The sequence below is a fragment of the Equus przewalskii genome, chromosome 23 (genome assembly GCF_037783145.1).
Source record: "Equus przewalskii isolate Varuska chromosome 23, EquPr2, whole genome shotgun sequence".
Taxonomy (NCBI): domain Eukaryota; kingdom Metazoa; phylum Chordata; class Mammalia; order Perissodactyla; family Equidae; genus Equus; species Equus przewalskii.
The window spans coordinates 20815917-20840003 of record NC_091853.1 but is presented as its reverse complement, the minus strand read 5'-3'; the positions used below and the strand labels follow the sequence as shown (position 1 = coordinate 20840003).

At 42.7% G+C, this 24087-nt stretch overlaps 1 protein-coding gene across 1 annotated transcript in view; it reads left to right on the top strand.

The window, feature by feature from the left end:
• SMYD2 (SET and MYND domain containing 2) overlaps positions 1 to 24087 on the top strand; it is a 48606-nt gene that overhangs the window by 2379 nt on the left and 22140 nt on the right. The window contains exon 2 of the mRNA XM_070591275.1: positions 16487 to 16550. Coding sequence (XP_070447376.1) covers positions 16487 to 16550 — 64 coding nt within the window. The remainder of the gene's footprint in view (positions 1 to 16486; positions 16551 to 24087) is intronic.

Genomic DNA, 24087 nt, shown 5'->3' with positions numbered 1-24087 from the left:
CTAAAATGTACAAGAAGTGATGATACCGCGATGCCTACGAAATGAGAAGTCTTTGTACCCCACGCTATGATTTCTATTAAATCCAGTTAGTTTAGAGGTAGTGGTTAAATTATTCTCATAGATTGAACACCGTTTCCTCTGTCAACTGTTTGTATGTGTTCGAGGACAAATCAGTCTGTCCAGCTGTACTAGAGGAACATGTCTGTGTCCCATTGTGCCTCAGGGGAGAATGACTAGAATTCTCAAATAGGGAAACGTACAGGGCAAAATGCACTACTTCCCCTCCTCGTCCCTCAAAAAGACAACTGCTTCTCAGCCTTTCTGTGCCAGAAGTTTAACATACACAGTATTGCTTAAGATGAATAAGCCAGTAGAGATTTTCCATGTCATAGTCATGGTATCAGAGTTTAACTTATTTTGAAGGAAAATAAGTGATTTCTTCAGGAATAAGTCTGTTCTATAAGTTAAAAATAATGGGAAGTTTCTTAGGTCACAATGGAATAATGGGATGCTTACTGTCAGCGCAGTTCAGACAAAGGTTTGTTTCTGGGCGTTTTAAATTTGTATCCCATTTTCTCAGTTCAGTGGGTGATGCCTGGGAAGATGTGTGTCTTGCCTCAGCTGCTAGAAGGCAGTTCCTAAAAATATAAATGTCTTTCAATTGGGAACTGTCCTTATCAGACCTCTTCGATATGTTTTCTCTGTACACACAGACACACAAACAAACACACACACACACACAGACATGAATGTTTTTTGGCCATTGGCCAACTTTTTATGACAGAATTGTTTTATGTTATATTTCAAATTTGGTATTTGGCATATTGTAACACGATGTAATTTGTCTCAGAAAGGGAAAAATCCACGGTAAACCTGTGTACCATCTGAATATTCATTCTGTGTGCAGTTTCTTGGGTGAGCACATGTGCCCTTCTTGATCATTTAAGGTCATTGAAGGGCAAGAATCTTGTCTTTTTTGTTAGTTTGTTCAGAATATGGGAGAAAGGTAGGAAGGCCCACTTAGTCTCCTTAGATTTGAGCTGTTGGAACCCAGTTTCGGGGAATTTATATTATGTCTGGCTTACTCAGAGTGGTTGTTTTAAAAATTAGAATGTTTGCAGGAGCACAGCACAGTGATCAAGATGTCCTTTTTCAGCAGTTATGAAGATGTCGTGTCCCCTGCATTTATTCAGTAGCTGTGTTCATCTCCTCTTTTCCATTGTTTTACCAACCTGTCAAAGGAATCTCCACTTGATCTTAACCAGGATTAAGAGCCGTGAACTCTTGATGCTGTTTTCGTAAGGCTGTCTGAAGTTGTCCTGGTCCTAGCCACCTGAAGCTGCACAGGCAAAGGCGGTGTTGTCCCAGGGCTACTGTGATTCTGCTAATTCTGAGAATTGGAGTCACTAAGGAGAGAAATGGCTTCAAATCTATTCAAATTATCTTGCTTTCTCAATGAAAAATTGGGCACATGCTCTCATAGACGATTCCCCCCTTTCTACATGTATTTTTAAAAAATGGGTAGTAAGATAAAAACATACAACAGATTTCCTCTAAAAGGTTACAATAAAGATTACAAAACCCAGCCTTCTGTCTATTAGATAATGAGATATTGTGTTGTCCCTTTCAACATTTCAAAGTTTGTATTTATTTAGAGACAAAGGAGGGACTTTGGTCTCAGATTGACTTGGTTGGAATTCTGGCTTCATCCCTTCCTGATGGTTTGTCTTTAGGCGAATTATTTAACCTCTCTGAACTCCCAGGTTCCTTTGTGTGTAAAATGTGCGCATTAATACCCACCTTCGGAGCTGGTCCTGGGATAGTGGCAGTCACGTGGTCAGTTCAGCCTAACACGTAGTAAGCTGTCAAAATTGGCCTGGTGTCTCGTGTGTACTTGTTTGATGAGCTCTGCCGGCTTAATGTTAAACAGAGTGGTAAAATATTATAATTTCAGAGACATTTTTATGAAGTTGGGGTTGGGGTGGGGGATCCTGGGAAGGAAGTACTGGAAATTGTTGACCAGTGGAGTTGTCATTCAGATGGCACATTGACCTAGACCTCAAAGCAGTGGTTCTCAGCCTTGGATCCCCCAAAATAATGTGGGTGTCTGGAATCAGTTTTCAGTATTTCCAAAAACCTAATGGAGATGATATCATGAAGCTACTCAGCTAAAGCTTTTTTTTAAAAAAGAGCTTTTTCTAGCTGCACAGTGCTTAGATGTTTTAATACTCTTCTACCATGAGGTTAAACAAATATTTGAAAAGAGTAAAGGAGGGAAACAGAAGTTTCCACATAACAAGGACGGCCTGGCTGCTCTGTTCTTTTTGTTTAGTATGAATCTTTCCGCTGTGGCGAGGAGCAGTCCTGTAAGACTTCAGATGTGTCAACTGCTGTAACTCACTAATTTTTCAGACAGGGGGGACACAATTTCTGTTATAGCTTTTAGGGGCTCAGGGACCAAGTTGCACGTTTGGAAACAATTGGAGCTGAAAGAGACGGAGGAGCAGCAGGGTGTCCTGGAGTGAAATCCAAACCCTGAGGAGTGAAAATCAATGCCCAACACCTTTCCCCTGCAAAAGCAATTGCACGAAATCTCTCAGTCCAAAAACTCTGAAGATCCCACATAAAATGACCTTCCTTTAAATCCTGTTGCTCTTTGCAGCTCTTCAGGCGTTTCCAGATACGTCTTATTTTGATCCTCCCGAGAGTGGCTGGGGTAGAGAGGGCCTTATCCCATTCTATGTGGGAAAGAAACTGAGTGTTGGAAAGGGTCAGTTGTTTCCTTGCATGTCACATATTTTTGGTCAAATATTTATTGAGTGCCTCCTAAGGGCCAGGCTTTGTGGAGCCATGTCTTCCTATTCTGAGTGTGAATTGTGTGCTTCACACCTGGACGCAGGGACTTAATTCATCTCTGATTTCTCCTCCAGGGAATGCAATTTTGATCCCCACTTTTTCTATGCTTCGCCCTCCCCCAGTAGGTAATTGAACAAACTAGCATGTTGTTTCTAAGTTTGACAAAGAAATGGATTCAGCTGTCTTGGATCTATATCTTCTGCTTCGGTGGGTTCAGAGATGTTTTTAGTACAAGGCTTTGGAATTTGCATAAGAGACACATATATTTTTTAATGTATCAATTATTACATAACAAAACTTTGGTCCTTTTGAGAGTTTGGAATATTTTTAAATATTATGCTAGAACTAAGATGAGTTTGTCATCTTAGTCTTCATGCCTACATATGAAAAGTTTCTTTCTGTGCCCTCTGAGAGGGCAGAATCAGAGTATAACCACTTTTCTTTTTCTTTAACATAGCCATTCTTCAGAACCTTGCTCTATGCGAAGTTAAATCAATGAGGTTTGGAAATAGAACGTATGGTGCAGCTATGCTAGGAGGCCCCTGGATGATATTCCTGTGGGACAAGCACATTGCACACTAGCTATCAGAAGCTTCTTTAAAAAATGCTAAGAAATGTCCTAAATTTCTTTGGGAAGATCCATAGCTCCGTGCTATAGTTAGGCAGCAACTGGTCTTCAGGAGAACTCCGAATTGGTGAGAACCTGGGAGAGCAAAGTTGTCTGCTTTAGAACTTGAACTAGAGAATTATAAAGACAGTTTCTATTTTATTTTGGTCTTTTAGACTTACCTCTTTTGCCTTAGGTTAATAGCTCTTTTCTTTTCCTTGTCAATATAAAGGAAATATAAAATAACTACAATTTTATGCAACTTTATTTCTGCTTCCCAAGGAGGCAATCAATAATTATAAATATCGTTTATATTCCTGGAGTCATTAAGAAGTCAAGTCACTCCTGACCACCACACATCCCCCCTTCTTTTGGACCTCAGGTGTAGAGTAAAGTAATCATATTTCTCACTTCTGGGCATGCTTTCATCTGATCTGGGCAAGGCCTCTTTGATTTACAAGAATGTCCCCTCTGTTGCTGATTCCCCATTCCGTCTCCCGCTCCTCTCAGACTGCCCCTCTCTGGGTTTGCCTCCACGTCTTTGAATATGTGTGTCTGCGTGTCCTGAGCATCACCGGGGAACTAGACAGGCCTAGACCAGGCCACCCTGCTTTGACTGGCCCACATTCAGACTTTGAGCCCTCCTCTCGTCAGCCTGGCAGCCCGGCAGTTTTCTGTAGCAGTTCCGAGCTGAGAGGCCACCCTGCACCGGCCCCATGTCCCTGGAGAGCAGCCAGTTCAGGACTAGAGGTGTCTGTCCCCTCTTAAGCGACTTGCATTATCAGCCTCTATACACCGCCATCACCTCTCCCACCCACATCCCCAACCCTCACATCTTTGGATTTCTAGCAAATCTCTGGTACTTTAGGGGTGCAGTCCTCCGGCAGGGAATTGACTGAAGTAACTGCCTTTTCAGGGGTTGAACCCGTGACCTTGGCCTCATTAGCACGGGCGCTCTAACCAGTCACAAAGCCGCACACCTCACTTTGTGTAACTTCTGCTGACTCTGTTCCTACCACCCTCGGAGGCCTCCTTTTCAATTGCAAAGGCGTTCACACCAACACAATAGAACAGACGGAAATCAGATCTCTTCAAGACTTCTCTGAAGGACAGAAATATGCGATTTAGCAGGAAAATAATACCCAAAAAGTCTTGAGGGTTCAGGAAACAACTTATCTTTCTAGTCCATGCATTTGCTGAGTATCCAGCTGTGTCTCACAGATTCTTCTCCAATCATAAATTTAAAAATAGCACGGAACTCTTTGTGCCAATTTATTAACATAAAATCTGATAACTCGTACACAAATTGGAAGGTTACAGATGACTAAGTGGAAATATTGCATGTATCTTATTCCAATGGATTGGGTTAGATTTTATAGGAAGGAGTGGATCTGAGAATTCCTACATGCTTCTCTTTGGCAAGTTTTAGTCCCTGGAAACCAAAATGAATGTTTGCTGTGATCGCTAAGACCCTGGTATGTATCAGCAAGTGTGCTATGTTGTACAAGGCGCGTCGGTGCCCAGGGGATCCGGAGTCCCAGGGAGGAGAGGAGAAATAAGGACAAGTCACTGGAGAAGAGAATTTCATACCAGGGCTTGAAGACAGGCATATCCTGGGGGAGGGAGGTGCAAAGAAAATCTGGCTGACCAGCAAGGTACAATTTTTCATCTGAGCTGAATAAAAATCTCAAGGATTTTATATCCTGGCACTTGGAAGGAGTTATGGTGCCATCTGTGACAAAATGAAAAGATCTTGGACAGGGGGAGCTTTTTCTCTTCAGTCTGTGCCAGGAAAGACTCTTCAGGAATGTGGGTCGTGGGCTCCTATTTTGTTGATTTTCCTCACTGTGATAATATTTGCATAGGAGACACTCAGCCATGTGACACCTGAAAAATCTCTTCTCTCTTGTCAGTTGCACAAATCTGTAGTAGAGTGACCATTGCTGTTCACAGTGACAGCCTCACATCTTCTTAAAACCTCAACAGTCAGGGCTGGCCCGGTGGCTCAGTGGTTAAGTTCACATGTTCTGCTTCGGCGGCCTGGGGTTCGCCGGTTCGGATCCTGGGTGTGGACATGGCACCACTTGGCAAGCCATGCTGTGGTAGGCGTCCCACGTATAAAGTAGAGGAAGATGGGCATGGATGTTAGCTCAGGGCCAGTCTTCCTCAGCAAAAAGAGGAGGATTGGCAGCAGATGTTAGCTCAGGGCTAATCTTCCTCAAAAAAAAAAAAAAAGAAAAGAAAAACCCTCAACAGTCAGAGACATTTAATTATGAGCAGATGGTAAACTCCCTGAGGGGAGGGATTCTGTTTTTAATGTACTCAACAAATATTTACATTAATGGAGACTTGCTGCCTTCTAAATCCCTAGGAAACAACTGTGAAGAGAAGGAAGAAAAATCCCCACCACCATCGAGCTTATATTGTAGTAGGTTTTATTAATTTTTATTTTAACCCACAGTGCCTAGACCTTTTTAACGTTTCAGCAGATTTTTTGTTCAGGGCAGTAAGGTTTTGGGGTTGAATATTTTCTTTTTCTTTCTTTTAGTTAGTTGAAAACTGGTAATCCATGTATGTCATAAAGAAAATTCTGGTGACCAAAATGTTTACCCTCACACCCTAATTTATGACTTATGCAAACTAAGGGAGCACTTTGATCAGATGGGACCTAGGTTTAATGAAATTCTAACATCCCTGCATTGTGTTAAAATGGCAGCAGCTTTGGGTAGACATTTTTGGAAAGTTAATGAAATTTAGTCTACTCATCCACCTGAGTAAATATTTCTAAATATCCCTTAAAAAAAAACCTGTAGCGTTTTTTTCACCTTAAAAACTTTCAGGCTCACAAAGTAATAGGGATTTAATCTACTACGTATTTCTCTCAATATGTAATTGATTTCGGCACGTATTCAGGCCTTCCGAGTCACCCAGCTACTAAATATGTTCTAGGTACAGCGAGGGGGGAGAGAAGCACATCTCCACCTTCTCTTTCCATGGATCTTCAGAGAAGGGCGGTGCTGGACCTCTGCTGGAGAGTCGGGGCTGCCTGATGGGGAGCCCCTAGAGCCAGGCATCAGGAGTCCTGTTTGAGTCCAGTTTGCTCTGCTGTCCCAAAGTGCTTGTAGTGATACACACGCATGTGCATACATGCGTACAAACGCGCATACACGCATACGCATGCGTCCTGCTGATTCTCTCCTAATTGTCCCTGTTGCCCTGTCTGACTCTCAGGTTCTAAGAAGTCTGTGCTGATTTCTGCAGACTGGATGAGCTCTCTTCATCTTTGCTCCCAGTGCAGCTTGTACGACCCTCCTTCGTTGCACTTGCTCCTGGAGTGCAGGAGCTAGACCTTACTCATCCTTCTAGCCCGAGGCCTGGCACTCTGTTACTTCAGTAAATATTTATTAGATGAATAGTCTCATTTCTGCAACTTGTTTTCCTGGTGGCTCTTTGGGCAGGCCTGTCACCTATCTAAATAGACAATTCTGATCATTCTTGGAAATGAATCCTTGTAACTACTCGCAGAAGCCTTCATTTATCCCTGTTTTCTTCAGGACAGGATCTTGACTCCATAGTAAGTGCCCCTGCCACCCGCTCAGCATTACCCTCCGCCTCTTTTTCACTTACACCCTAAACACCATCTGGGTGGTCTTTGCAGCATCCAGCCAAGGTGCTGTGTCATTGTTTATCCTTCCTTTTGTCCATTCGTAACCTAGAATGCTTTTCTCTGCCGTGAACCCTTCCTTCCTCAGCCTCCCTCCCAGGTGAGCCTTTGTGCCCAAAGTCTGTGCCTCCTCAAGGAAGATCCAGCTCAAATTCCATCTCTTTTACGAAACTTCCTCTTAAATACTTCAGCCCACGGATCTCTTCATTTTATTTAGTTACTACTTTATGTTTATTTCACAGTAGTTTGCTATTTGCATTGACTGAACAGCCTGCTATTCCAGGCACTGTGCTCTAACCCTGGGGATTCAAAGATGAATAAGACCACATCCTCTGTAAGTACTCTGACTTCCGTGTCTGCAAAGAGCTCGGTCCTAGGAGCAGCTTCCTGCTTTCAATTCAGCGTCAGCTGGGCCATTTGGGTGCTGAATCATTTTGCTTTTATATTTACCATTCTCATGAAGGTAGGGCTTATTTCCCCAAATAGCTCAACTTTTACAAAAATATCGTTCCTCCAGAGCCTGGCACAATACTTTACACAGAAAATAATACTTTTTGAATAGAAATTACTTGGCTCAGGTAGATTAACGTATTTCCTTCCTGCCTCATCTACAAGGCTTTGTAATATAAGAAAATGTTCTTTATTCAGAAATACAAGTGGAATCGATATGAATTGAAAGAAAAATGTCTGTTAAATCTGTTCAAATGATATCTGATAAATTTGAGTTCTCACAGTAAAGTCCACAATTGGGATAATTTACCTAAACAAACTGGCAATTCAGTTTTTTTTTTTTTTAAAGATTTTATTTTTATTTTTTTTCCTTTTTCTCCCCAAAGCCTCCCGGTACATAGTTGTATATTCTTCGTTGCGGGTCCTTCTAGTTGTGGCATGTGGGACGCTGCCTCAGCGTGGTCTGATGAGCAGTGCCATGTCGGCGCCCAGGATTCGAACCAATGAAACACTGGGCCGCCTGCAGCGGAGCGTGCGAACTTAACCACTCGGCCACGGGGCCAGCCCCTGGCAATTCAGTTTTTAATTGTTTGTCTATTGGGAAATAAAACCAAAGGGATGAGAGAGTGTCACCTCTTAAAATTCTTCTGTAAGCAATTAAACAGGGGTTTTTTCATGTAAGTCAGCTTCAGAGCAGGTCACCCATTTCCTGGGCAAGGAGTTAATGCTCGTGTTTGGCTGCAGAGGGCCTGGCCATGTTATGGAACTCACATTGAGCATTAGGTTATAAAGTTATTTTTACTTTTTTTTTCCCTATTCTGTGGCTGGAATGTTGAAGTGAGGAATATTGTGTGGAGGATTTTCAGTTTTTAACTAGTTAAATTTATATGACCTTGGTTTTGTCCTTTTCCTTAATATTTCGTCACCTGGGTGTTGTGAACGTTAAGGCAACAGCAGTCATAGGGGAATCCAACATTATTGCTGTCCATTACAGAGTACTAATGATAACGTCTATCATTTGTCCCATTGGAGGAAGTGCTGGATGTTACTTATTGTCTGTTCCTTTATGAGAGAACTGTGTTAAAAAGAAAGGCACTAGTTGCTTCTTTCCTTTTGACTTCCCAATCAGTAGGCATCAGAGAAGTAAAAGATCAAGAAGCAAGAAGTGTTATTCTGATCTCCCACAGAAGTTAAGAGAGAAAGCATTTCCAGAGGAAGATGTTACATTTTAAAAAGTGCATACCTTCGTTCTTGGGGCAGGCTTCAATTGTTAGGGGTTTTACAGGACCTGCAAGATGAGGTTTGGAGGTAGGTGTCGTCGAGGGGCTGAAAACATTGATTAATGTTCACTGTTCCGTAGGCTGAGTATTTTGCTCCTGTGTCCGTAAGTTTGGTGAATTTTTTTGTTGCTAAGGCAAAGGTAAATTTCATTTCGACCAGAGCCTGCATTAAAACAAATCCTAAATCAGAATCATCATTTTTTTTCATTGCTGAGCTTGACTTGTAATGAATCAGTAATGTGTAGAGTCGTGTTTACAGTATTCTTTTAGCTTTATTGAGGAATAGTTTACGAATATAATTGTATATGTTTAAATTGTATAATGTGGTGATTTAATATACCTATACGTTGTGGAATGTGTAATTAGTCAGATCTAGATAATTAACACATCTGTCACCTCACATAGTTAACTTTTTTGTGTGTGCTGAGAATGTTTAGGATCTACTCTGAGCACCTTTCAAGCATACCATATTGTATTGTTAGCTAGAGTCACCATGTTATACATTAGACTCTCAGAACCTATAACTGAAAATCTGTACCCTTTGACCTCCATCACCCCAGTTCTCCCCAGGGTCATAATTTTATAACAAGGCCAGCCAGCCATCGCCAGGACCACCAAGCCTAGCGTTCGCCTTGTAAATCACGGCTCCTCTTCCAATAGTTGGGAAAACCTATTAGTTGCTACCTTACTGCCCTAAATATTTCCTGTCTCCCCTAGATCTAGGCCCCGGGCTGTAACTTTTAACAAGCCTCAGAACAAAGCCCAGGGGAAGGTTCAGGAAGAAGCTTCCCGCTTCACGTGGGTTCCGTTTCCCCGTGACATTGTGGATTAAAGTGCTATGTGGAGCGTCTTTCACTATTACACAAAAACCTATGGCCTTAGTATTCTCCTTGTCCCCTGACCAGGGTTATAATAGGTTCGGCCACAATTCCTCCAATTTTTATTTCTCTCAAATAAAAATTTGCTAGTGTGACCACACTCTCTCTGGGTGGGAGGCTAACTTTGTTTCTGACTGTCTTGTTTCAACCCATGTGAAGTTATATTGCGCCGCTGGGCTTTTTTCCTTTTCTCTTTTTCATTTGACTGGGGCTGCCTCTGTTCGACAGAGCCTACTTGTCACTTCTTCTGTCACCGTTAGTTAAAAGTAATTGTTATTGCAAACCCCCTCCATGCCAGTATCATTTTCTTTCATGGTAAAACCCACTAAGCATTCATTTCAGTAGCAGAAAGTAGGGAGCTCACAGGATCAAATCCTTTTTATCTGGATCAACAGCACCTGCGGCAACGCATTAACTAGCAGGAGTTGTTAATTACATCGCTAACTTGTTGATCTTCATGGCTTCCGAATTTTAAAAGCAAGAAAATTAATCACTGCATGTGTCTCCTCCACTAGAAAATGACAGGAGCGTGTCTTCCAAGTTCTGTTCCAGTCACTAATAATCAAATGCTTGCATTTTCCTATAACGTTTCTTTCCTCCCTTTGTGGACGGAACCATTTCTTAAGTTCAAAGAGCCCTTCCATTCACAGCAGGGTAGATATTTCCCAATAAAACAAAGGTTTTGGAAACATAAATTGTCTAAATATGAGTCTGAGTGAGATTGTACTGAAGGTATTTCAATAGTTGATATCACTTTAAAAAAAAAGAGTGAAGGCTAATTAAAAGTGTAGTAGTACACTCCACTTGTATTTTCTCATTTAATTTTCATAACCTATGAGGTTGAAACTATATCTTGATTTTACAGTGGAGGGAACGGGTTCAGAAAGGATTAATAACTTGCCTGAGATCACATAGGGCCTCAAGCACCAGAACGAAAAAAGGATTTGAGATAGGGAGGTGGGAAAGGCAACTCATCAGATTCATCCTAAGTTGTGAAGCTGAGGAGGAGGAGGAGACAAAGCTGAGGCTTCTGTTCGAAGTCTCACACCGGCTTCCAGAATACAGGCTGGTCCCCCATTTACGATGGTTCAACTTAACGATTTTTTGGCTTTATGTAAGGTGGTACAAAAGTGATACGAGTTAGTAGAAACCATACTTCGAGTGTTGATCTTTTCCCGGGCTGGTGATGGGCGGTCTCAGCCTCTTTCGTGATGCTGGGCAGCGGCAGCATCCGCAGCTCCCGGTCAGCCACACGATCACCAGGGTAAACAACCCATACACTCCCAACCATGCTGTACCCATGCCACCATTCTGTTTTTCACTTTCAGTACAGTATTCAATAAATTGCATGAGATATTCAACACTTTAGTATAAAACAGGCTTTGTATTAGGTGATTTGAGGTAGGCTAGTCTAAGCTATGATGGTGTGTAGGTTAGGTTTATTGAATGCTTCTGCTTAGGATATTTTCAACTGCCGATGAGTCTATCAGGATGTAACCCCTTCATAAGTCAAGGAAGGTGTGTACTGACTTAGGAAGGTCAGCCACTTTATTCTTATTTAAACATTCCTCATCAAGGTCACTAAACAAGCTAATCCCTAAGAAGAGTTACATGGTGAACAACCTGCATTGCAGAGAAGAAGCCTTCAACCCTATTCAGCAACTTCTGCTGTCAAAAAAATGCTCAACCCGGATGGATGACCATAGGCTTGGGCCCATGGTTGTGCCTTCTAGAAGCGCATTAGAATCTCCTGGAGAGCTTTCAAAAAAATCTCAGCACAGACCAAGCAAATGAGAGTTGCTGGGTTCTGCCCCAGGCCCAGACGGGCGTGTGCTGGAGAGGGTGAGAGCGTCTGTAGGAGGCTGTTCGTGATTCACTTTTCACTGTCTTTCAGTTCCATTTCTTTGGGGTTCAGTTCATTCCTCCAAGTAACCTTTATTAATCTGTCTTCAAGGGGAATTTTGTTTTCCTTGTTTTGGTATCTTTTCCCCAAACCTCCTGGATAATTCAGATTAGGTTACACGGCAAATGGAAGATTTATGGCTGTGTCTTCTGTAGGGTCAGAGTTTATTCCAAATGCCTTGTATATTCCTGCAGTGAAAGTGGATATCCCATATGAAGTTTCTTTCTGGCTGAACTCCTCAGTCAGCGAGAGTCAACCACTCACAGGCTATCTCTTTCTCGTTCTCTCCTTTCTCTCTCAAGCACGTACACAATGCAGGTACCAGCTCGGCAAATTTTGGTTTGAGTTTCAAACATTAGATTTATAAAAGCTTACATCTCTCCCTAGCTGTGGAAAGAACTGAAGCATGAGACACATATCTGGATAATGTCAACAGAGCTCCCTCTCCTGTCCCCACTCCACCTCATCTAGAATTGCTCCTACCAAAGGAGATTCTTAAGCTATTCCCTCTCAGGGACTGGCTTAGCTTTTCTCCTTCTCTGTTCTGAAGGTAGTCTGGCTCAGGACGATCTATATTAAGAAAAGTCACGTATAACCGGGTGGTCGACTTAATGAGTGTATATACGGTAAACTCTGCTTCAGAGCCAGGCAGAACTTTTCAGCTGTTTGTGAGAGCTGCAGTGTTCTCTCACTCGGTTCCCAGAGGACGTGATTCAGCTTGGACTTGCCCAGTGTGTGTCTGAGGAATACTTAGATTTACTGCACTGAATGAGAGGGAGGGACCTTCTTTGCGCGGACTAAATACAAAATCAATCCTGTTTTGTTTCAACCCATTTCAGGTGAAGTCAATTCCTGTCTCACAGTTGGTTGGAAGACCCTCTTGGTGGGGAGGCTCCCTCCCCAAATTTCTTTTTGAAAAATGATCCTAGATACTCCCCATTGCATCTTTGAAGCAAAGTGACATTATTGGGATGCCATTGGAGCTGGGACATGATGCAGACCAGACTACAGAATGCTTTTACTTAGGCTTTGTTATTACTTTTAGCTTATCCAAACATATAGATTATTTTTGCTTCAAGTGGTATATCCTCCTGGATAATTGTCACAGTACTCAAGAAAGGATGCTCTTATAGGATGAAGACAAAATGTGCACATTGATATGTGAATTCAGATTCTGCTACCTACTTGCTGAATGACCACGTTGGGTTAGATATTTCACCTCTAGGATCCTCCTTATCTTCATCTGAAAAATAGGAATAATAATATATTCATGGAGCTGATGTACTTATTAAGATAGATCAGCAGTCTTCAAACGTTTTGGTCTTAAGGACCCCTCCATACTCTTAAAAATTGAGAACTCGAGAAAACTTTTGTTCATATGGATTATATTTATCAATATTTACCATATTTGAAATTAAACAATTATAAAGCATTCATTTTAAAATGGCAACAACCATTACTGTTAAGATAACATTTTTTTAATGAGAACTGTTTCCCAGAACAAAAGAATTATAACAGTGATGTTGTTTTACGGTTTTGCAAATCTCTTTAATGTCTGCATTTCCAGAAGACAACTGGATCCTCAAATATGCTTCTGAATTCAGTCTGTGGTATTAGGTAGTTTGGGTAGGCGTATATGGGGAAAATCCAGCCTCATATAGATATGTACATAATTGGAAAGGGAGTACCATATTAATAGCTTTTCAGTTAATTGTGGATATTCTTTGATTCAACACCAAAACTCCGTAAGTGATACTGTCTTAAAAGTTAGCTGTAACGTGCAATCTGAAGCCGTATCAATGAACTTCATGTACTCAGTTACATTAAAAATCCCTTGGTCTGTCTTGTACTTTGAGTGACTCTTTTAGCCATGCATAATTTTTTAAACAGCACACGCTGGTCATTTGGAAAATATTGGTGCACTAAATTACGTGGACCTTCTAAAAGTTGAATCATTTCATCAAACTATATCCAAAAAAATCACAGTTGTTAATATCACCACCAATCTCATCAGATGAGAGACTGTCAAGCTCGGGGTGGCAGATATATGTTTTCCAGATTTCTCATTTTTGCTTGAAAGCCCAAATTTTATCATTGGCAACAAATATTGCCAATTGTTTTCCCTGATGTAACAGGCTCACTTCATTCGTTTCCGTCACGTGTCTGCCAAATGCTCAAGTCAGAATAACCACAGTTTGTCTAAAGGTGTTCTTTCAAGTAAAATGGTATTCCAAGAGAAAAGTGGCTAGTTCAGTTTATAACTAGGGGTCACCAAGTGCCTTTCCTGAGACAGCCATCATACAGCAGTAGGCAGCAGAAATACTTTATGCTTTCTTCCCAGTTCATCACAGAATATCAAAAAGATGCATACTGAGGAGTCGAGATTTAATAAGCTTAACATTTGTTGCTGGTTCATCAGGGACATTCTTAAGTGAAACTGGCTTTTTTTCCCTTTGCTGTGAGTGTGTGGAAGTGAAGAATCCTGGACAGTTTGGGGCCACTGTGATTTGTACGAAGGCCCTGGAAATTTTGCCTTCCAGGCGCCTTGACACCTTAAACCTTCTGCAGCACAAATGTCAAGATGGTAGTATTATATGAAAATAGTTTTGACCACACTGACTCCCTGAAAGGTCCCTGGGACCCCAGAAGTCTACAGACCATGACTTCAGAACCACTGGGATCGATGGTACATACTGCTAACACTTAAAATTAGCTTTTTCTCCCTCTTCTTCATTGTTTGTGGTTTGTGGCCTTGGTGACTGGCCGGGTTGAATGAAGCCCGGCCTCTAGGAGATCTATTATTTTGATGAAATCCCGCTAGAATCCTCACTAGCTCACTAGAGTCCAATTGCCTTCTCTCTCCCTGGGATGCCAGCTTAAAGCTGAAAACAAACCTTGGTTTCCTGTTTACTTTGCGGCTGGCATCTGTGCAGGAAGACCTCTGTAGTCCTTGCTTTTTTGTATGGTGTACTGCTAATAAAGATATTTTTGTGATGATTTCCTATTCTTTTATATCAAGGGCTCTTAACTGGTTTCAGAGGCTCTTCAGTGATCGGTGTATGGGCTTTAGGTGGCTCACGAGCCCTTGAAATTTTACAAAATCTTTTGTTGCTTTTTGGGGGTCTGAGAAATTAATTGCTTCCATCAAATTCTCAAAGAGCTTCTGTGGCCTCTCCCCCTGCAGAAGCAAACATTAACAAATGACTTTTTTCAGATGGACATTCTGATAGGGTGACATCTACCCATCCATTAGCCATTTGCAAATGCCCCTCTTTTGGGAAAGAATTTTCAAAATTCCATCCCTGGTTTTACCCATCTTTAATTTCCATCCCCTTGGCATTTCTTCACGGTCCACATCACTTAGCGCTTGCCTGCAAGTCACTTCACGGTTGTTTTTGAGTGCACCTCTGTCCTTTTCCCCTTGGTATAAACTGCAAGAGAGCAGGGACCGCATCGTATTCCAGTGCACCCTCGAGGGGTATTTCAGGCTGAAGAATACACTCAGCTAAATTAGCGGGTTCCTTTTTGAACTATTGAGATATGCAGACTTGGAATATTTATTTATTGCATCCACCACAAGATGTGTTTTCCTCCCACACGTTCTTCAGTCTGCTTCTTGGAATCCAAGCACTGTCATGAAAACTGCAAGGCAGTCTGTTTAGTTCCAACAGTAGCATTTTGGGAACACTTTCTCGATTCCGTGGGAGGAGTGTGGTGACTACCACTCGCTGACAAAGAGCAGAGGAGGGCTCTGCAGCGTGATTCTATGTGTATTATAAACTATGAGCTCCTCCCGGCACGCTGCAGGAGGGGTGGGGGTGGTGTGGCTCGGCTGCAGTGCAGCACCCCTGGCAGCAGCGAGACTGCCCGTCGTGGTGGCGGCATTTCTGGAAGTCAGAGAGCTGGGTGCGTGAGAATTAGACGGCAGGTTTTACAGACAGTGCTCTGATCTAACCCTGTATTTGTTCTTCACCTCAAAAGATTTTTTTAAACTCTATTGTGCGTGGCTTAATTCAGTGACTTCACAGTTTTTGAAAAAGCTCCGGCTTGTCTAGCACAGCAAACACACCAGCACCTAACAGCTGGGAAACAACAGCATCCCTGTCCTTTTTGGGAAGCAAGAAAATAATATGGCAATGAACAGGGAGCATTGACCTAATTATGAAGGGGCAGAAGAATTGCTCCATAGTACATCAACAAGGTGGCTGGGCGTACCAATCAGATCCAATAATATTTTATTCCAGAATACGTCCCCGCTTGCTCGGTTGCATTATTTTTTAACTTAGCTTTCTGGACAACGTTTGAATTACTGACATACTCAATTCTATCTTCTGCCTTACTTGCGTGTCTGAATAAGAAAGGTTGTCGCTCCCATTGCATTGTCACCAGTGTAAGTGTGTACCCCAATCCTCTGTCTTTATGATGTCAAACCTCCAAGAGGGTTTTGTTTGTTTCTATCCCTCTTTAGCAGGTGAGAAAATCAGGACATAAGAGCCTTTGACTTGCCCCAAACTACTGAGTAATGGTGCAGGTGATGTTAACAGCTGTGTCATCCCAAGCCAGGCTCATGAGTCAAAGAGCACGGTATTCATCTCTTTGGAAAGTGCCCTTCACGCTGTCAGGGTCGGTAACTGTTGGAGCGTGTGCTATTTGACTAACTCACTCCTACTCAAGGACTGAATCTGGTCAAAATCTCCTTTGGGAAAATGCCACTTCTCAGTGGGAGAGTAAGGTAAGGTGAATCTTGGCTCTGCTTACCGACCAGATGGCTTTTATGATTGCATGATAAAATGTGCAGCTTCACGTTTCTGTGCCTCTCGCCACTACAGTGCCCTTTCTGTTTTTAAGGAAAGAAGGATTGTCCAAATGTGGAAGATGCAAGCAGGCATTTTACTGCAATGTGGAGTGTCAGGTAGGTGCTGGGCCACCTGGCAGGGAGGGCCTTGTTTCCTCGGAGGATCCGGACCCCAACGTCCTCCTCTTCCTTGTCGTGGCGTTCCCCAGCGCCCTCCTGCAGCCAGAGCTGGAAAGCTTAGTTGTGGCGTAGGATGTGGCTGGATACCCCTGGGTGCTGGCCCAAGACTAACGGGCAGCCAGTGATAAGCAGTAACATTTTGGGGCCACATGCAGGACCAAAAATGAGGTGCCGGAGAAGTAGGAGGAGAGCCATGTTAGATGCAGGCAGGTATATTACCAAGGTTGACAGTTTGCCCCCAAGGCTGCCAGCAACAGATGGAACATGCAGAGATGACAAGTGAAAAGTGTTGAAATGCTATCTTTAAAATTCTAAAATTTTTACTGACACAGGCCTGTATTTTTATAAATCCCTGTAGCAGGCCACACGTCACTCTTGGGCTGTTTGGACCCGGCCTGACTCCAGCTAGACTTAGGGGAGCCCCTGGCACAGCCTCTGTAGAGCCAGACGGCGGCTGCTCTAAACTCGTACTTGGAACGAGTGCCTCGGAAGCAGCGGGGGCTGAGCGGGTTCAGGAAGGTGGTTGTGTGCACACCATGGCTCGTCTGGTCTGGTGGATAAGTCTCAAGGAAATCCTCTAATGCGGGAATGGGAAGCTTATGGAGGAGTCTGCAGGAGCTCTTGCTAGGCTCTTTGAGGAACTAGGAATAGTGTTTTCCAAACTTTTCTACTAGATGCTAGTTCCACCAAATGTTCAGAGGTATTCCACAGAAAATGCATTCCGTGTTCTAACGATTTGAATTTGGAGAGAATATGATCTTTGACCTCCGTAAACCCTCCCCGGTCTATTTTTTAATGGAAACCTATTCATATACTTTGGGAAATACTAATATTATTAAACAGTGGCTTTAAGTGACAGGAAGGGTTTTCTGCATATCTGTACCTCTTTTTATGTTGTTTTCTTCCCGTACGTGGTGTCATTCACCTCCCCTACCAGCTCTACCCCTGGTCTACTTCTGATTACCCACTATTTCATTGTTTTCTTTCTCTTCTCCCTGTGCAGTTGGCCTCCACAAGTCCCCAGAGAGCCTTATTTAGCAGTGGGAGACGTTGCTAAGCCTGATGTCTCATCTGACCGTAGAGCTCGGCCACAACAGCTCTGGTCACAACAGCTCCTTGCCAGAATCAGGCACAGGCTGAGCCACTGGCTTGGGAATGTCTTCCTTGGCTCTGAAGGCCACATGCACAGTCCACTTCCCTGTGTCTCCCACGGCAGGCTTCCAGAGATTGCCAGCTTGTGTGACAGCGAGAATCTAAGTGGGCTCCTCGCTGAGTTTTCAGGGAGCATGCCTTCTTCTGAAGAGACGAAATCATACTTTGCTCCTCCAATTGTGGAGAGAGCATTCTGGGGTTAGATTGCTGCAGCATTGGAGAGATGAGCGAGCCTTGGGAATTACGTGACTTGATTCCAGGCCTGATAAGTTAGCTGTTTCTATATTTAAGTTAAACACGTCTAGAGAAATTAACTCATTGTGTTCTGGTTCTTTAGAGAAGCAAGATAATAAATCACATACAGTCGAGACGATATAACATGGAATAGGAGGAGGAGGGGATCCCAGCCCTGTAGCTTATGAACTTGGCAAGTCACAGAACATCCCTGAGTGTCAGTTTCTTCAGATGTAAATGAAGACAATAGTGCCCATCCTGATGAATTCTAAGGACCTAGTGATATGATAGATAAGAAAATTCTATATACACTGTGATGTTGTGGACGGGTATGAGGGCACAGGAAAAATAATATTATAATAATTTAGGCTGGGCTGAAGCTTAGCTTCAAGCAAAGAATAAAGTATACAGCATACTTTAGATTTAAGGGACTTGTTTTTTAACCTAAGAGAATGGATGGATTCTAAGAACTTGAGAACACTAATGGTGTACGTTATAGAGTAAGTGACGCTAATTACAAAATGAGTCTTAACTTCTCTGGTTAACTATGAAGTCTGCATTAATATAAAACATCAGAATGTATGAGATGCTGAGCTATCTCTGGGTGTCCTGAGTGTGCTGCTAAGCCATCTTTCATCAGGCCTCACTAGGTGGCATGATTTTGATGAAATATCATGGTCTGAAGTTGGGGTTTTGGAGGTGGCCATGTGGTTCCCCTGCCTTTAGGACCTAGTCTCCCAGGTTTGCAGACTCAGAAACCTCGTTTATGAGCACACAGTGAGGGGTGCCTTCCCTTGGGAGGTTCACATGCACCAAATACACCAACCTGTAAGTACCACAAGTGCCCGTTTATTACTTTACAGCACGCAGTGTTGTTTGACAATCCGTGCATTCTCCCCCTACAGACAAATGGTACAGGTGGTCAAATTATAGTGAGATCTCTTGGGTAGCGAGGAAGCCCAGGATGGAGGATAGAGTCATGTGATTCTAAGTTGTGTCCAAAGGCCTTAGGCCAAGACAGTTTGCCATGTCAGGCTCATGATATGGACTCTCCCCTGCTACTCATCCAGTTCCTGGGCCAGCGCTCCCTCAGCCCTGGAGTGTACTTCTGCAATTCAATGTTTCTATGCTTCTCTTAAGTCTCTGGTGATCAAAGTACCCTCCTAGAGGACAACTGATAACACAGCTCCTGGAGCCCCTTGTTTCTAGAGGTGACAGGCAGGATATGACCTGTAAGTTTCATCTGTCTCCTATTGTTGAAGGAAAAGGCTAATGGCCATTAAGGCTTTGCATCCTTTAGTACTGAAGAACTACGTAAGTGCAGGGCAGTGTATGATAATGAGAGAGAGTGGTCATAAAGGTTTAATAAAAGTAAATGCCTAGGAATAAATGGCTGTACAAGGGCTTCATACGTAAAATCATTAGGGAGGAATCTGGGACATTTACTCCAGATAAAAATGTATTCAGGGTTCTGCCTAAAGGAATGCTTGGATGGGATCAAAGTGGAGACTGCTCCAAGATAAAATGTGTCACAAAACAAGAGCAGTGATGAGGAAGGTGATTGAGTGATTCTTCCCCTAGGAAAGCACGGCCTTCAGCTGCCCATGCTTAACTGGGCCTTCTTCAAAGGTCGACCTCCCCGACCTGGAGTCACAGGTGGTCTCTATCACACAGCAGATGGTGGGGTTGGAATGGAGCTTGTCAGATCCAACTCATCTGTAGATAAGGAAACAATGTCCACCGTGGTTGAGTGACCTGCCCAAGGTCACACAGTGGCAGAACTGGGACTAGATTGTAGCTAGGGGAGGGCTTTCTCCACTTCCCATCGCTCTGCTTGGGAGTCCTGAGGGCCGTCCAGGAGAAGAGGTGCTGAGGGAATGTGTCAAAAGAAAGAGAAGTGGCCTTTGATGGACGTGAAATCCAAGAGCCCCTTCAGTGCTGTTGTCTTTGCCAGAAACCTCTCCAAGAGGGCCAAGGCACACGTTCCTCCTGGAGGGTTTCCTGTTTCGACAGAATACAGCATCTTGGGAGATCCCAGTCACTATGTTTATTCTGTTCTATCTTCGGTGCATTAGGATTTTGCTTTATTTTATATAATCTGACTATAGGTGTCTCGTCCTGTTTACTTCCCTCTTCATTCACTTGACTCAGTGTGATCCTGCCAGAGGAAAGATTTTAATTGATGATGCATGAAAGGATAATGGGAGGAAATATAAAAGAAATCGAAATTCCTTTTTAGTTAGGCTTGTTTTGTAACCTGTGTGTTTTAATGAACTCTATTTATTTTTATAAATATGCCTAGAAAGCTAAGTGTGTTATTCACACTTCTTCATTAAATTGTACCATGACACGTTCAAGAGAATAGTTTTAGAGAGTTATTGTATAGAGGAATCGCTGTGGAGGAGAACATTCTAGGGTTGCATGTAGGGTATTATTTTTTAAACATTAACAAATAGAAAAAAATCTGTTTGTGTTTTGGAAATGGAGGTCATGGGCTATGAGTGTGCTTTTGGAAGTAGGAAGGAGCGTGCCCCGATGGGGATAAAAAAAGCCTGTGTGAGGAGCATGTGACTCAAGATGTGAGAAAATTCTTGACTTTGATCAACTAGAAAATAACTGAAATGTAGAAGATGTTTGAGAAATGCTCACATGACCTTGTCGTTGTTGTGGGTCGTTAGTGAGTGGGGCCAGAGTCGTAGGTCTAATCCTCGTTAAATTAGCTTTGGTCTCTTAACCCAGACATAGGAAGCATCTCAACCAAGCCACTCTTCTTTCTAAGTGTTTAACGTCACTGGTAGGAAAAAATGTGTATGAATGAATGAATCCCATCACTCTTTTATGGAAATATAAAACAAAGCTTCTGTCCTCATGCTGGGGTTCGGTGACAGTAGTCATTTTGTGTGAGTTGGTCTGTATGGACCTGATTCCTTTTGCACTCTTCCTCTCGAAGGTAATGTAATGGAAAGCAGAAATCCTGTGGCATTTTCTTACCATTCCACATTTTAAGAGATCACATATGCATGCTATTCCACATTTCAGGAAATCACATATGCATGTGTACAAGTAGACTATGTCTGTTTTGGAAGCTCCATTACAAGAGAAACACCGAATGCAAGAGTTAGAAAAGGGGACTTCACAATAAAAATCCGATCTGCTTCTCCAGGAAGACAATGTATCATTTGCTTAGCAGAAAACTGGAGGACGTAACAATCACTCTTTTCTTCCAGTGTGGGAGATGCTGGTACACCCTGAGACAATTTTGCAACTCTCTCTGCATCTTTAAGCATTTTTGTCCAAGCACAAAAAGCAAAATCATGCAGAGTTGTTATTACAGTGGCTGAAAATGAATTAGAAGTTTATAAAGGATACAAAAAAATTCCGTCTTACTTTTACGTAGATTTGTTTGTTTATTGCACAAATCATCTATGCTCATTATAGAAAAATCAGAAGGTACAGACTGAAAGAAGAACAGAAAAAGTCTCCATAATCTTATCCTTCCAGAGAAAATCACTGGTAGCACTTTGGCGGCTGTCTTTCTGAATCCTTCCTATGTATGCATTTATTTATATACAGTCACGTGTCGCTTAACAGCAGGGATACATTCCAAGAAATGCATCGTCAGGCGATTTCATTGTGCGAACATCATAGGGTGTCCTTACACACAAATCTAGGTGGTATAGCCCATACACACCTAGGCGACATGGTACTGGTCTTATGGGACCACTGTCATATGTGCTGTCTGTAGTTGACTGAAACGTTGTTATGTGGCGCATGACTGTATTATTTTTCTGGAAAATGGGATCCAAGTTTACATAAAATTTTATAAAGATTGCAATCGTGGCAGGAGTAATAGCTTGACTTTTGAAGAAACATAGTAGAAAAAGTTTTAGAAAAACTGACAAAAATGTTTTAAAAAGCATAAAGTGTTGCAAAACCATTCTCTGTACAAAGAAACTGCCACTACTAAGAAAACAAGAACAAAAACAAACTATAAATTGATAACATTCATTCTTATTCATCAGGCTGGCTGAAATTCCTTTTCAATTTTGTCCAAGCTGTTTGTAGTTTCTTATGGGCAAATTGCCCGTCAGTTTCTCTAAGATGTGCGAACCATCTGTATGAATGAAGAAGGTGTGTTGAGATTTGCTCAGAACCTATCTGACATTTCTTCCAGACGCCATCCTCCTCTACCTTTCTTTTTTAATAATTAAGCTGAGTAGTGCCCCTGTGATACAGCTCTGTCAATCCTCCCTTAATCCACATCTCTCATCACCTTCCAACAGAAAGTGACAATTTATTATCCTGGTGAATTTCCCTTGAACAACTTACGTCATTCTGCATTTCCTTGAATTTATCCAGCTCTCTGATCTAACTGCTGTGTGTGGGACATTACAGGTTGTCTTACTTCGACCTTGTGTTCTGACATAGTCAGAAACTACTTAAAGTCAGAGACTTCATCTCCCATCCCTGCCTCTCGGGTCCGTTGCAGGCCTTATTGAATGAATGAATGAGCCAGTAAATGAACAGTTACCACCATTGTTGAGAGTGCACGGTGTGCCAGGCGCTGTTCTAAGTGCTTCTCGTGGAGGAGCTTACTGGATGCTCACAATGACCTTTTATGGTTGCACAAATGCCTGGTTATCCCTGTTTGAAGGTCCTGCATTTCTTGGTATTCTTCAATCTATGTGTCTGATTATCACTCTTGGAAGGTGTAAAATCCTAGACTCAGGATTCCGGACCTGCTAAGTAACTTAGGGATCATGTTCTTTACAGCCCGGGATACAGATGCACAGGGATTAAGAGTCCTGCCTAGTGTCATGTAGCTTCTTTGCCAAGGAGCAGGGATAAGAATGTAGGTTTCCTGAGAGCCCCAGAACGGTGTCCTCCTGCTTGACAGCACTCTGCTCTCCTCCCAGAGCGTTCCTTGTAGTTAGCCTCTCTTCCCTTTGAGGACATTTGCATCAATAAATGTCAACATTGTATTATTTATATTAACATTAATTTTATATTAATTATATTAATAAATTAATTCTATTAATAAATAATAACTGAATCATATTAAGAAAGGTTAATATTAAACTTTCTCCCAGGAGCTCATGGTTGTTAAACACCAAAGACACCACCTATAATTTAGAAAACCAGCATCTTAAAGGCCCTGCAAAGCCCTTCTCTTCGAGTTCCCGGGTCATAGCGGACGATTGTTCATAGATGTTAATTATCCATCTGTCCCCGGCTGGTGGTCTCCATTTCCCTCAGATATCCCCAGGCCTGAAGCCCTCTGTCTTTTCCTTTTTGCTTTGCATCTGGAGAGGGAGCTGGTTTGTCTGCAGGGAGCTGGACCCACCTGTTCCTACCTCTTTGCCTCATCACTGTGCTGTCATTTTAGACTTTGGCTAAAAACAGATCCTCTTCTCCTTGTGCATGTCTTGTCATTTCTTCCTCTCCCTGCTCTTAGTTATATTCGGCACAGCGTTATTGAACTCTGCAGAACATCTCGGCACAGAATTTGAGCCAAGGTTCTGTACCATGTACATACTTCAGTAAATCACTTAGTGGCATCATGTGCTTCCTCCTTGGGATGGGGGTGGAGGGGAGGGTGGAGGGAGACATCTTCATTCATTCAACAACTTTACTGAGTGCCTGGTAAATGTCAGGCGCTGTTCTAGGTTCTGGGGTTATGCATGCAAACGAAAGAGACTGAGTCCCTTTGTTTTAATGGGAGGAGACAGATACTAAACCAAAAAACTAATAAATAATGTAATATATCAGGCGGTGAGAAGTACTAAGAAGAAACACAAAGCCAGGAGACGGAGAGTGATGGGGAGAGTGCTGTTTTTGACTGAGTGTTCATGGCAGGTATCTTGAAGAGGTGAGATTGGAGCAAAGACCTGGAGGAGTGAGGGACGGAGCGATATGAACATCTAGGGGGAGAGGGTTCTAGCTGGGAAGTACAGCAATCGTAAGAGGTCTTGAGGCAGGGGCGTGCTTGGTCTGTTCAAAGGACAAGGAGACCGTGTGGGCGACGTGGAGTGAGGCGAGGGAGAGCCTGGTAGGAGATGATGAGGTCAGAGGAGCGGATGGGTCTCCC